At 45.5% G+C, this 11730-nt stretch overlaps 1 protein-coding gene across 6 annotated transcripts; it reads left to right on the top strand.

The window, feature by feature from the left end:
- The first annotated feature begins 219 nt into the window (after nucleotides 1–219).
- On the top strand, nucleotides 220–11645 carry LOC143377768 (E3 SUMO-protein ligase RanBP2). Of its 6 annotated transcripts, none has more exons than XM_076829444.1 (11): nucleotides 220–372; nucleotides 490–631; nucleotides 1000–1225; nucleotides 1311–1487; nucleotides 1588–1900; nucleotides 2159–8622; nucleotides 8691–8921; nucleotides 8999–9343; nucleotides 10175–10530; nucleotides 10641–10766; nucleotides 10844–11645. In XM_076829444.1, the coding sequence occupies exons 2-11, from the start codon at nucleotides 560–562 to the stop codon at nucleotides 10895–10897; spliced, it is 8364 nt and encodes a 2787-aa protein (XP_076685559.1). In that variant the 5' UTR covers nucleotides 220–372; nucleotides 490–559; the 3' UTR covers nucleotides 10898–11645. The 6 variants fall into 6 exon arrangements, 3 of the variants coding, with proteins under 3 accessions (XP_076685559.1, XP_076685558.1, XP_076685561.1); XM_076829443.1 differs by having other exon boundaries at nucleotides 220–435; XR_013087408.1 differs by lacking the exon at nucleotides 220–372 and having other exon boundaries at nucleotides 440–631; nucleotides 10844–11101; nucleotides 11312–11645.
- Nucleotides 11646–11730: the final 85 nt, after the last annotated feature.

Raw genomic sequence — 11730 nt, 5'->3', positions numbered from 1 at the left:
ATCTACGTACACGTGGAACAAATCATATTAGCTTTCAAATTGAAGTGGCTTCGTTACTTTCAAACGCATGGAATGTTACGAGAAGGTGTACCAACCGTCACTTCCTTTTTACACGCGATTAAATTCCGTATATTGCCAGTCTGCTCCATGCGTTTGTATTTTGAATTCCACGGGTGTAACTTCGCACTGGTTGCGTTCAATGATGCAACATTGGTTTTCGATAACTCGACAACTGTAACGACTCTATTTAAATTCGAAACAAGAATTTTCATCCGCAAAAGAATGAAGTGAAACGTCTCGCGTGGCGATCATTACACGCGGCAGATTTTATAGTAGATCGCATAATCGGAAATATATTTTGGAGGGCAGCACGTAAGTTGGCATTCCTGGTTTCGTCGAGTCCGTTTGAAAGAGAGGTTTCCTGGTGCGGGTGAAGTCTTATCGTTGAGCTCATACCACATAACTGTGTTTCCACTTTCGTTTTAACAGAATATTGGTTATTAATCTGCCGTGTGATCCAGTGCGATCGTCCAGGAAAACTTCGCACTGTTCCGTGAAAATGTTTCGATCAAAGAAAGATGTCGATCGGCACGTGAAAGATATTTTTGTTAAGCTTAAAAACTCGGAGGAGGTAAGGTTATTTTCCAACGAAAAAGTCGTTACTACCAAACATTGTCACACATTACCCTTAGCTATTTTACATTCCATTCTCCGCTCCGGTATTTTTAATGCACTTCGTATAGACGTTAAGGCACAATACCTTTTATTTAATATCAAGCGTATTCTGCAGGCCAAAGACCTTGACTTGCATCTGAAAACGATATACAATATATACCATGTATACGTACTAACCGGCATATAACAATTCGGTGGCTTTTAATGGATCGTGTAAAAAAAAATGCAAATATTACTCTGTAATTCTTTCAGCTATTGAAACTATTTCAAAGTATTTCGCTAATTCGACTATTCTGTTTCACACTGTTCTGTATTGAATTATAGAAACACCTTCGATGTTATAACATAGCAAAGTTGTATTATCAAGTTGGAGACTACGAGTCTGCAAAGAAATATGTTTCAAATTATTTGGAAATACGAGACAAATCTGCCGGAGCTCATAAGTTATTGGGCCAAGCCCTCGAAGCTTTGGGACAGAAGGAAGCGGCGTTTATACAGTATAAAACTTCTCTCGAAATAGAAGCGAAGCAAGATGATCTTGTTTTGAAAGGTACAGCCGTAGACTTTGAATTTATATCGCCGTCGTGCTTAGAAGTCCTATATGCGTCTCTTTTATAATCCATTTTGCCTATTAGTTTGCGAACTTTTGACTGACGTGGACGTCAACTTGGATGTGAATAGAATAAGGTACTGGGTGGACAGAGCCGATAAAAAGTTCCCACATCATCCAATAGTTTTCCAGTTGAAGGAGAAAATGTTAACTCAGGAGAAACCAAGCGGCAACAACGACGATCTGGAGAAGCTTATTACCTGTACGTAGCGAGATTTCTCGTTCTGTATTATTTAATAACGTGTAGCTTTGATCAACGTTCGAAGCACTGGTTATGCATCTCGTTCGTGGAATTGTTCCAGCTGAATTGTCGGTGCGACAGTCGGACGTGCATCTGCAAGTGAAATTGTTGAGGCACTACATAGGGAATCACAGACTCGAGGAAGCGTACAATCACGCCGCTGGGATCGAGGCGATGCACAGTCACAGAAATAGCATTGTTTGGTATCAATCGCTGAGCGAATTACTTGTAAAATATAAAGAGAGTAAACAGTCAGATTGGACGTTTTGGATATTTTACATTTCTGTGTTAGAGAGATACGCGGCGCTTTGTTTGAAAGAACAGGGTAGTATTATGAAAAAGAATATATTGGACGCTACGCAAGCAGTATTCAAGTAGGTGCATTTCCATTAAGCCGGGAATCCACCGGGAAGCTAAGCTATCCCATAGGATGCTATGCTATGCCATGCTACGTTTTAAACAAATTAGTTTGAATACATTCTTATGGAACCGTTTCCACCAAAAGGTAAGCTAAAACATAGCATCGCATAGCATAGCTTAGCTTCTCGGTGGATTCCCGGCTTTACTGTTCATTAGCGTACGAATAATCCTTGTGCGTTACTATTTACTCAATCGACATGTTTGTATTGCAGTTTCGATCAGAGCTTAACTGAATTCAAATCGAAGAACTTCGCTAATCATCCTACGTTTATCGAGAACATGTTGTTGCATATGTGGGGTCAGTTACATTTCCATCTGGCGTGCTTATTTTTACGGAAAACCAAAGGCGGCGAGGATAGTTGGACCGAAGCCGGTCGACTGTGCGCGCCTCTTTTATTAACGGCGTTGCACGTAACACCGATAGATCCCACCGGTGTATGGACTATGCATTTAAAGGACCGACTTACGAAACAAGTGCGCGTATGGTACAGAGAAGGATCGTACAGATGCAGTCAGGCCGGTCACGTGATTCAGGATTACGCTCGAGATAACACTAAGAAGCTGCTGGATAAAATCGACAAGTTCTGCACGAACTCATGGCGGGAGCGAGTTTATCAGAGAATCTTTGTCGGCCGATTATACCAGGACGGTAAAGCGACGTCATACTTTTCAAATACACCGGTCTCGAATCCTCCGTTACGTTTGTCCTCGTACACGGAGCTCAAACGATTCGATGAAATCTCGGAGGAAGTGTGGCCAGACTCGCTGCATCACCAGATCTGGCTTGGTTTAAGGACCAGGCCTCAGAGCTCGCAGAGCAAAGACAACGTACTGCAACCGAATCAAACATCGCGGGTGTTTTGTGAATTACAGTTCTCTGTTTTCAATATATCCCAGGCATCCCCCGATAGCTTAAGTCGACTGGATATAGATGCATTCTTGAACGCAGCAATTTTCTGCGCCTCCGCGGTGATCGAGGAGCAGCAATTGAGTGGATTCTTAAATCCCGAAAGATTGCCGACGTTGCCGGCTGACCTTACCAATACCCTTTGCACCTGCGCTCAAGAGAAGTGGTGGTCCTCTGCTTACAAAGTATATTCCATGGACAAGCAAAAGCCGCTGGACGATGATCTGGGAGAGATACGATTGGAATTGCAACGAGGCCTGGAAGTCGTTCGTTGCATCGGCAATCACGGGCTGCACCCCGTCCTTTTAGTTCACTTGGCACGGATATTCCACTACAGAGCAGAGGCGTTGAAAGAAACGAATCACGAGAGCAGCGAGATAGGAGATTTAGAGACACGCTCCGAGATGTATTGGTTGAACGCCGTGCCGCTTCTCGAGAGGCTACTGAACAACCAAGTACTACGCGTGACGAACTCGAAGTTCTTTAATTACCAAGGAAAGGAAATGAACAATGCCGAGTTGATTAAAGCCGTGGAGGAGGGTAAACTACTTTTGGCCCAGCGCCTCGTGCGAGAGAAACAGTACGAGAAAGCGATCGACGTGCTGCACGCACTGAAATGCCCGGAAGCATCGTTCCAGCAGGCGCAGATGTACGAAATGCTCGCTGACGATATCGTCAGCTCCATACCTAAAGATAGCTTAACATCTGAAATGAGATCGCAACATATCATTATGCTTTCGAAAGCTAGGGAATGCTTTTACTTGACGTTAGATCGGTTGCGCAGCCCGGGAATGAATCCGAAACATCCTCTGAACTCCGAACTTTCCACCCATATCGCCGATATAGAGAATAAGTTGAAGAGGATCGACCCGGACTGGTCGCGAGGTAACTTGAGCAGGAACGAATGCGACGGACTGTCGGAGGAGAGTTATTCCTCCGCTCACAGTGGCGTGGATCAAACAGTTGGTAACCCACTGCCAACGTTCACGGGGACGAGTGCGTCGATCAACATAGCCAGCACACCGCAGAAGAATAATTACCGTACTCCGAAACAATCTAGTACTCCTTACAGGCCGCAGCATCACGATCTACTGGATCTATCGCGGACTCGCTCGGAAGCTCGCCCGAGTCCCGAGCGTCTCGATGCTCAGATACGTTCGATCAATCAGATGATCCACGCGAAGGACAGCATGATACAATCGATAACAGAACAGAATAAGGCCATACTGGACTTGAACAAGACGGTAGTGGAGAAGGTCGAAGAGCTATCTAAAGAGGTGGCAGAGCTTCGGAAAGAGATCCAGAGGCAGCGTAGCCAGGCGATCAATGTTAATCCTAATCTGGAAGAGGATTTATGCGTCCTAAACGAAGAGGAGCTGAGTGATCTGAATTACACCATGAGCCAATCAGGGCCTGCGTCTTCGATATCAGGAAATATGTTCCCATCGTCTCACAGGCATCCATATTCCCAGTTGGTGTATCCTTCCGCCACAGCATTCCAAGGATATTATCCAGGAGGGATGTCGTTCAGTGACCCAAGCGCGCAGGCCATTCCTTCTCTGTATCCTCCGAACGTTTACCAGCTGCCCGTATTGTACCCTAATACTAGATCAAAGTTGCCCGAGACCATACTACAACAGGGCCTGTTCCCAACGAGGCTGCCGGACTTGATGCCGCCGACGAACCAGCCGCTGCAAACCCCGCTTCAAAAGGTGGAAACGTTGAAGCCCGAGACGACCATAAAGGACGCGCCCGTTAACAAAGTTCCTCCGGTGAACGTAGTCATCACCACTTCCGACACTTTACCAACCACAGCACCAGTTACTCAGCCGATGCTTAGCGTAACGATTCCTCCGCATTTCAGGCAAGGCACTTCCACACCAGCCCCCATCGAGCAAGTTGTTCCTCACTCTTATCAAATCTCCATGCCCTCGCAAGCTACCATACCAACGACAGTGAATCTACCACCCTTGGCGGCAACTCTCACCACCACTCCAGCGAATATATCGATGCCGGAGGCACAGAGCACCGATAACGCCAACCTCGGCTTGACCATATCCTCGAACAGTTCGGATCACGAGCATGATCCGATACCCAACTTCGTCCCCGTCATACCATTGCCCGCGGAGGTGAAGGTTACCACCGGGGAAGAAGGTGAGGAGACATTATTCTGCGCCAGAGGGAAGCTCTACCGCTTCGTGGACAACGAGTGGAAAGAGCGCGGCATCGGCAACGTAAAACTGCTAAGGAACGGAGAGGGTAAGGTACGTTTGCTCATGCGAAGGGAGCAAGTGTTAAAAGTATGCGCGAATCATTACCTATCGCCGGACATGGAGCTGGTAGCCAAATCGAACAATGAGAAGGCATGGTTCTGGGTGGCGCACGACTTCGCCGACGGTGAACTGAAAGTGGAGAAGTTTTGTATTAGATTCAAAACTGTGGAGGAAGGTATTTCCTTTAAGGAGCATTTCGAGAAGGCCATAGCGAGCCTAAGCCAGCTCTCTGAAAGGGCTGACAAGCCATCCGTCGAAAGTAATAGCGTATCAACAGCAGTTGAAGCTGCTGAAAAGGCGAAGCCAGAGATATCGTCTGCAGAACAGAGCAATCAGAAGCAATCTATGCAAATGGCAGTCACAACCGGCGAGGCTCTATCAGAGAAACCAAAAGCGGCGACGGTTGTTGGTGGATTCTCGTTTACGTCGCCGCCAATTATTCAACAAGTCGCTGCTACCGAACCTTCGAAAGCTTCCATCAAGCCGGAAAACAGACCGTTCGCCGGGTTCACTTTTAGCAAGACTGCGAGCACTGCAGAGAGTACCGCAACCGCAGCGCAGAAGAGCGCGACCCCCGCGGTGGCATCCTCTACGCCCCAGGCGTCTGGCTTCTCATTCGCAAAAGCAGCTGCACCTTCGCCGGCCGAAGCCGCGACAGCGCCAGCTGTTGCTACCAGCGACAGTGCCGCTGCGAATATTCCCCAGCCGTCGCTCAGAAGGCCGCATGCCCCGCCTCCAAGTGCAGCCACTTCGACGTCCGCTGCCGTGGGCGTTCAAAGCACAGATACGAAAATTGAGCACGAGACAGTGTTGTTCGAGGATCGAACGAACCTTCAGTACTATAACAGCGACACTAAACTGTGGGAAACTAGGGGTGCTGGTCAGATGAAGGTTCTGTGGAACAAGAAGTCGGGCAGGGTTCGATTGCTGATGATAGAAGAGAGCGGCGCCAAAGTCTGCTACAACTACAATGTCCTAGCGAAGATGAAGTTCACTTTAAGGAGCAGCAGCAACACTATCGTTGATTGGTGCATTCAGCACGAGCCGGATAGTAAAATAGGGATGTTCGTGGCGACGTTCAAGTCACCCGCCCAAGCAACCAAATTTTACAACACGATCACTAAGAATCAGCAAAGGATGGTGAAGGATTGCATCCCCGCTGAAAAATTGAAGAAACGCGAGACAACCAAGAACACACAAACTAGCAAACCGCAAACTTCCTTGGCGGAAATGTTTAAGCCGGCAACTGGCTCGTGGGAATGTAACGCTTGTTACACGAGAAATGCTGCTTCAGACGGAAAGTGCATTGCTTGCCAAACGCTGCGCCCGTCCGCGCCTAATACAGTAAGCGCCGTAAGCACTTCGGCTCCAACCCCTTCGAATCAGGTACCGCTCTCGCAGATGTTCAAGCCCCCCGCTGGATCATGGAAATGCGACGCCTGTTACATCGTTAACACGGCTGGGAACAGTTACTGCGTCGCCTGCGACACTCCGAAGGACCCATCCATGCCGCCTAAACCGAAAACCGACGGCTTCCAGATTGGCACCTCCAATTCTGGAGCTACTCCCACGTTTACCTTCGGCATTCCACAGGATGCCACTAAGAAGAACGCAAGCGGCTTCACGTTCAAGCTGCCCGCGTCCAACGACACTTTCACCGACGTTAAATCCACGTCGTCGAGCGCACCAGAGTCTAATGCGAAAGCTGATAGCACTAAATTTGTTTTTGGTATGCCACAGCCCAGACCGAGCACGCCGCCCAACAAGGCGTCCCCGTTCACATTCGGATCGCCAGGAAAGTCCTTTGGCTTCAACTTTGTGCCGAAGTCTCCAGTAAAGTCTACCGGCGGTGGTGACAACAGCGAGGATGAGATAGTCGAAAACGATGATATTCACTTCTCGCCGATAATCCCGCTGCCGGACAAAGTTGACGTTAAAACGGGCGAGGAAGACGAGGAGATCCTTTACAGTCACAGAGCGAAGTTGTTTAGATACGACAAGTCGACGAACGAGTGGAAGGAGCGCGGTTTAGGGGACATTAAATTACTGCGGCACAAGGAGACGGGCAAGCTGAGGCTGATAATGAGACGGGAGCAGATCCTCAAGGTTTGTTTGAATCATTTCCTTCCCCCTAATCTGGAACTAAAGCCGAAAGATGACAAGACGTGGATTTGGAACGCTGCCGACTACAGCGAAGGGGAAGTGGAGCCTACGCTTTTCGCCTGTCGCTTTAAGACGCCCGACATCGCCCAGGGTTTCAAGAGTCTAATCGACGATGCGTTAGCGGGGAAGGAGCTCCCGGCTATCGAGGTAAATACAGAGGCGACGAGTACAGACGCGCCTGCTAAAGCTTCGCTACCTCAAGACATCGAGATCCTCTACGAAGCGAAAGTGACGGCCGCGGAAAAGGAAGCTGCGTTAAAGCTTCTGCTTCCAGAGAACTTTTATGCGTACAAACAGAAACCTGATTGCCCCGGGTGCAGAGGATGCAAGGAACCGAGCATGCCGTTATTTGAAGATGGCAACTCAGAGAAGGTGGCCTCGGAAGAAGAAGCAACAACTACCACGTCTGCTGTACAATTTTCTTCTAAGTATACTGACGCGAGCGCTGCGACTAACGATGTCGCAGTGTCCGACTTGTCACCTGTTCCATATTCAAACCCGCAGAATCCAGCTTCAACTGTTTTCAAGTCGGGACTGTACGATACAAATTCAAGGCAATCTACAACGAGCTTTCTCTCTATAATGGCCCTCACGACTATATCATTTGGAAATAACGATGTGAATGACAAAAAGACAACTGGCTTCTCGTTCGCGATACCTCCAAGTCAATACGCTGCGAGTGAGCCGCAGCAATCTGTAACCAGCATGCCAAGTGATCTGGAAGCTGAGAATTTGAAAATTTGCAGCCCTGCCACTTGCCAAGCGCAGACAACGTCCACTGCATCGTCTCCGTTCATGACACCAGCGTTAACGTCGTCTACGTCTATATTTGGCGCGTCTACAGCAGATACGCTGTTCAACCTGAATTCTGGAAAGAATATGTTCGGCGGAGGAACGAAAAAAGACGTCCCGGGATTAATTAAACCTAGTTCGTTCAATGTTAACACCGGCACTACCGAGCCGGTATTCTCGAGTAACTTCGGCACCCAGATGAAAACGACAACACCTACCACCGCCGTCACAACGTACGCGTTTGGTACAAGCGCTCCGATATTCGGCTCCTCTGCAACCAAAGTTAACTCTGAGACCACTGCTAACCCAGGGTTCGATAACACGTCCAAGCCATTCTCGTTTACCACTAACTACGGAGCCCGTACGAATGAGTCGCCCTTCGCCATTTCGAACACCGCGACCACCAACATTTTTGAAACGAAGGCAGTAACGCCTCCGGAAAATGAGTCGCAGAAAGACGGTGGCGGCAGTTTCCTTTCATCGGCGGAAGTGTCATTTTCAGACCTAGCGGCTAAAGCTCCTCAACAAGCGTTTAAAATAGGTAAGTCTCCTTTTAGTATACAATCGAACGATTATAGAATGAAATTATTCTGTGTTAACATCTTACAGATCCGAACTTCTCATTCGCCGGCGCCGGGGCAGCGGTATTTGGTGGCAAATCGCCCATGCCTGCCAATAAGCTCTCGAAAGATGCCCTGAAAGAAAAGAAAGATGAGAACGACGAAGGGGAATGCGACGAAAACGAAAACGATCAGGAGCACCATGATCCTCATTTCGAGCCTATCGTACCATTGCCCGACGTCATCGAGGTACGCACAGGAGAGGAAGATGAAGAGAGAGGTACGCGTCAGAATGAAGTATACATAGAACACGGGATTGTCACGTTTCTGTTCGAATGATCGTGTGTTTTGTTTCAGTGTTTTGCGAAAGAGCCAAGTTGTACAGATATGACAATACGACGCGCGAATGGAAAGAGAGAGGCGTCGGAGACATGAAAATCTTGCATCACGCAAAGCATGAAACTTATAGATTATTGTTGCGTAGAGATCAAGTTCATAAAGTAGTATGCAATCTGCTGCTCACGTTGGACGTGAACTTCAGTAGACTTAGCACCTCAGATCGTGCTTGGGTATGGGCAGGCATGAATTACGCTGAAGAGCAGCCATGCTTGGAGCAATTAGCGGTTAAATTTAAGAATCCGGAACTGGCCACAAAGTTCAAGGATACGGTCGACAAAATTCAGCGAACGCTAAGTGAAATCCGTAAGGAATAAGATGCAACCCCCGCTCTTCATAATGCTTCCTCAATTAATCGCTTTTGACCGCATAACACGTGTTTATCCATCACCCCTTTTACATAGTTTACTATACGATACGTAGATGTTCTTGATTATTGAACGATGTTAATTATAATTTTACTTACGTAACGTACTATTGTTTACAAGCATTATAATTTGTTGTGGCTTTAAGGAACATTTCATTACTTCTTTTATAAAACTACGATATTATTGTGAAAGATATTTTTCTCATTGGTACGTTTGATTTTCAGCTTGATTGTGATATTTGATCGTGATATTCATTTACAATGGAAAATCTGTACGAAAATTATTCTATTACGTTATTTTCAATTTTATAAGTATTATACTTTTTTTTTACTCCAAAAGGAACAAATATTACGAGATATGTGAAGATATTTTATGCTTTATCGTAAATAAAATTTGGTTACTAAGTCGGCGTCTTATTGTAGCAAGTTTCACCGCAAGCGTGGATCTTTCTATCGACAAGATACATACTTAAATAATATCTTTTGTTCCGCTTCTCCCGGTTCTATGGAATAAGTTGTACAAATGCGTATTTTATTTGCCAAGCGTTCGAATAAAATGGAATAATACAAAACGTAATCTATGCACTCCTTACCGATTAACATAAAACCGTCATTCGCCTTAGCGTTAAACTTGTTTATAAGGCAATCTAATAGATATAACACACGTAACAAGTAAGCTCACATCAGTTCTTGCTTGCTTTTAGCATTTCTATTACGTACCCTTGCTTGCAGCCATATTTTATATACCAATATTGTTTATTTAATTGCAGGTGAAAAGGTAACGGAAGAGGGGCCGGTAATAGAAGAACCGGAAGACGAGGATGAAAACGAAGAGGGGGATGAGATAGACGACGAAGAAGAAGAGGAAGATGATGACGAGGAGGGCGAGGAGGAGGAGGAGGAGGAGGAGGATGACGACGATGAGGATCAGAAATCAATTATTTTCAAAAAGAGGGCCACCGTGCTGGCGAAAACAAGCAAAGAAACCAAATGGAAGTCCGTCGCTTTAGGAAATTTATTTATTTATTACGACTACAATATCTTCGGCGAAAGAATAGTATTAAAAGCAGATCAAACAAATGAAGTTATGAGCAATACGATTATCAGTATGGATACACAGATGCAGGTAAATACACGCCAACAACGTTTCTATGCTTTTAATTGCAGGACTCTAGTAAAACGACGAAAATAGAAATTAATTTGACCATCGTTGAAAAATGTGCTATCTGCTTAAAGGTGGACGGGAAGGAATGTGTTTGGACGGCAATCGATTATGCCTTGAAACCAGTAGCGAGGCGCACTTTGAAAGCGATGTTTTCGTCGGTTCAAGCCGCGGAGCAAATGTATAACAAGTTTCAAGATGTATGTAAGAACGCGGTGCAAAGTACGGAAGCAAGTTAACGATAGAATCTAACACTATCATTGATTTATCTTAACAGGGAGTGGGGTTTGCGAAAGAAGCAGACATCACCGAACCATACTACGAAGAATAAAAGATTTCTTGTAAGATTTCCTGTAATAAAGAATGTTGTATCTCTTGTATACAAAAAATACTTGATTTCAGTTTAAGTTCGATTAATGGACACTAAGAGACTTCTGATCCCATCTGTTTCTGCGGCTGTACTTATGTAATTGACGATCGTTGAAATTATGTGAGAGCTCATGACTAAGAAACAGATGAATTCTTATTAACGTCGGTATGTTGTACTTGTAAGGAAATATATACCCGATAATGAAATCAAAATATGTAATAAAAGCCAGGCATGCCAAACGCACCGGGCACTTATTCGTGCGTAAGAGGATATTCGAATCAAGTCACTGTGCCCTTCTTCCCTTTTACACTTTTTGTATATATTTCCTTATTTAGACTTTACGCAATTAGAATAAGTTTTCCTATATACACTAAGTATTCATCGAGGACCGTTCAATGAAGGATAAGCAAACGAATGGAGAGGATTTGGAGTAAAGAATTCGGATGCTCGAACGGCTCAGTAGTTTTGAGCAATGTGCCTGTGATAAAACTAGGAATTCAAGAATGTTCTGAAAGAAATTTGAAGGTGCGATTGAATACATAAATGTACACAAATTAGATAAGTAGTCCTGCAAAATGATTCCACGTTCTTTGTATTACCTAATTCTTAAAATTCATTTGATAGGGAAACCATTCTATGTGTTTAATTAAACAGCGTGTAATAATGTTTCAACGAGGATAAAGAAATAAAAAAGTTTGTTCAAGTATAAGTCTATTGTAAATTCCCGATATTAATAGGATCGTTTGAAAAGTGTAACTGATGCTTTTGCGGATAACGAAATTGCTTGCGACGTC

This window comes from Andrena cerasifolii, chromosome 16 (assembly GCF_050908995.1).
Source record: "Andrena cerasifolii isolate SP2316 chromosome 16, iyAndCera1_principal, whole genome shotgun sequence".
NCBI classification, from domain to species: Eukaryota; Metazoa; Arthropoda; class Insecta; order Hymenoptera; family Andrenidae; genus Andrena; species Andrena cerasifolii.
The sequence above is the reverse complement of the archived record's forward strand: the minus strand, read 5'-3'. Positions and strand labels throughout refer to the sequence as shown.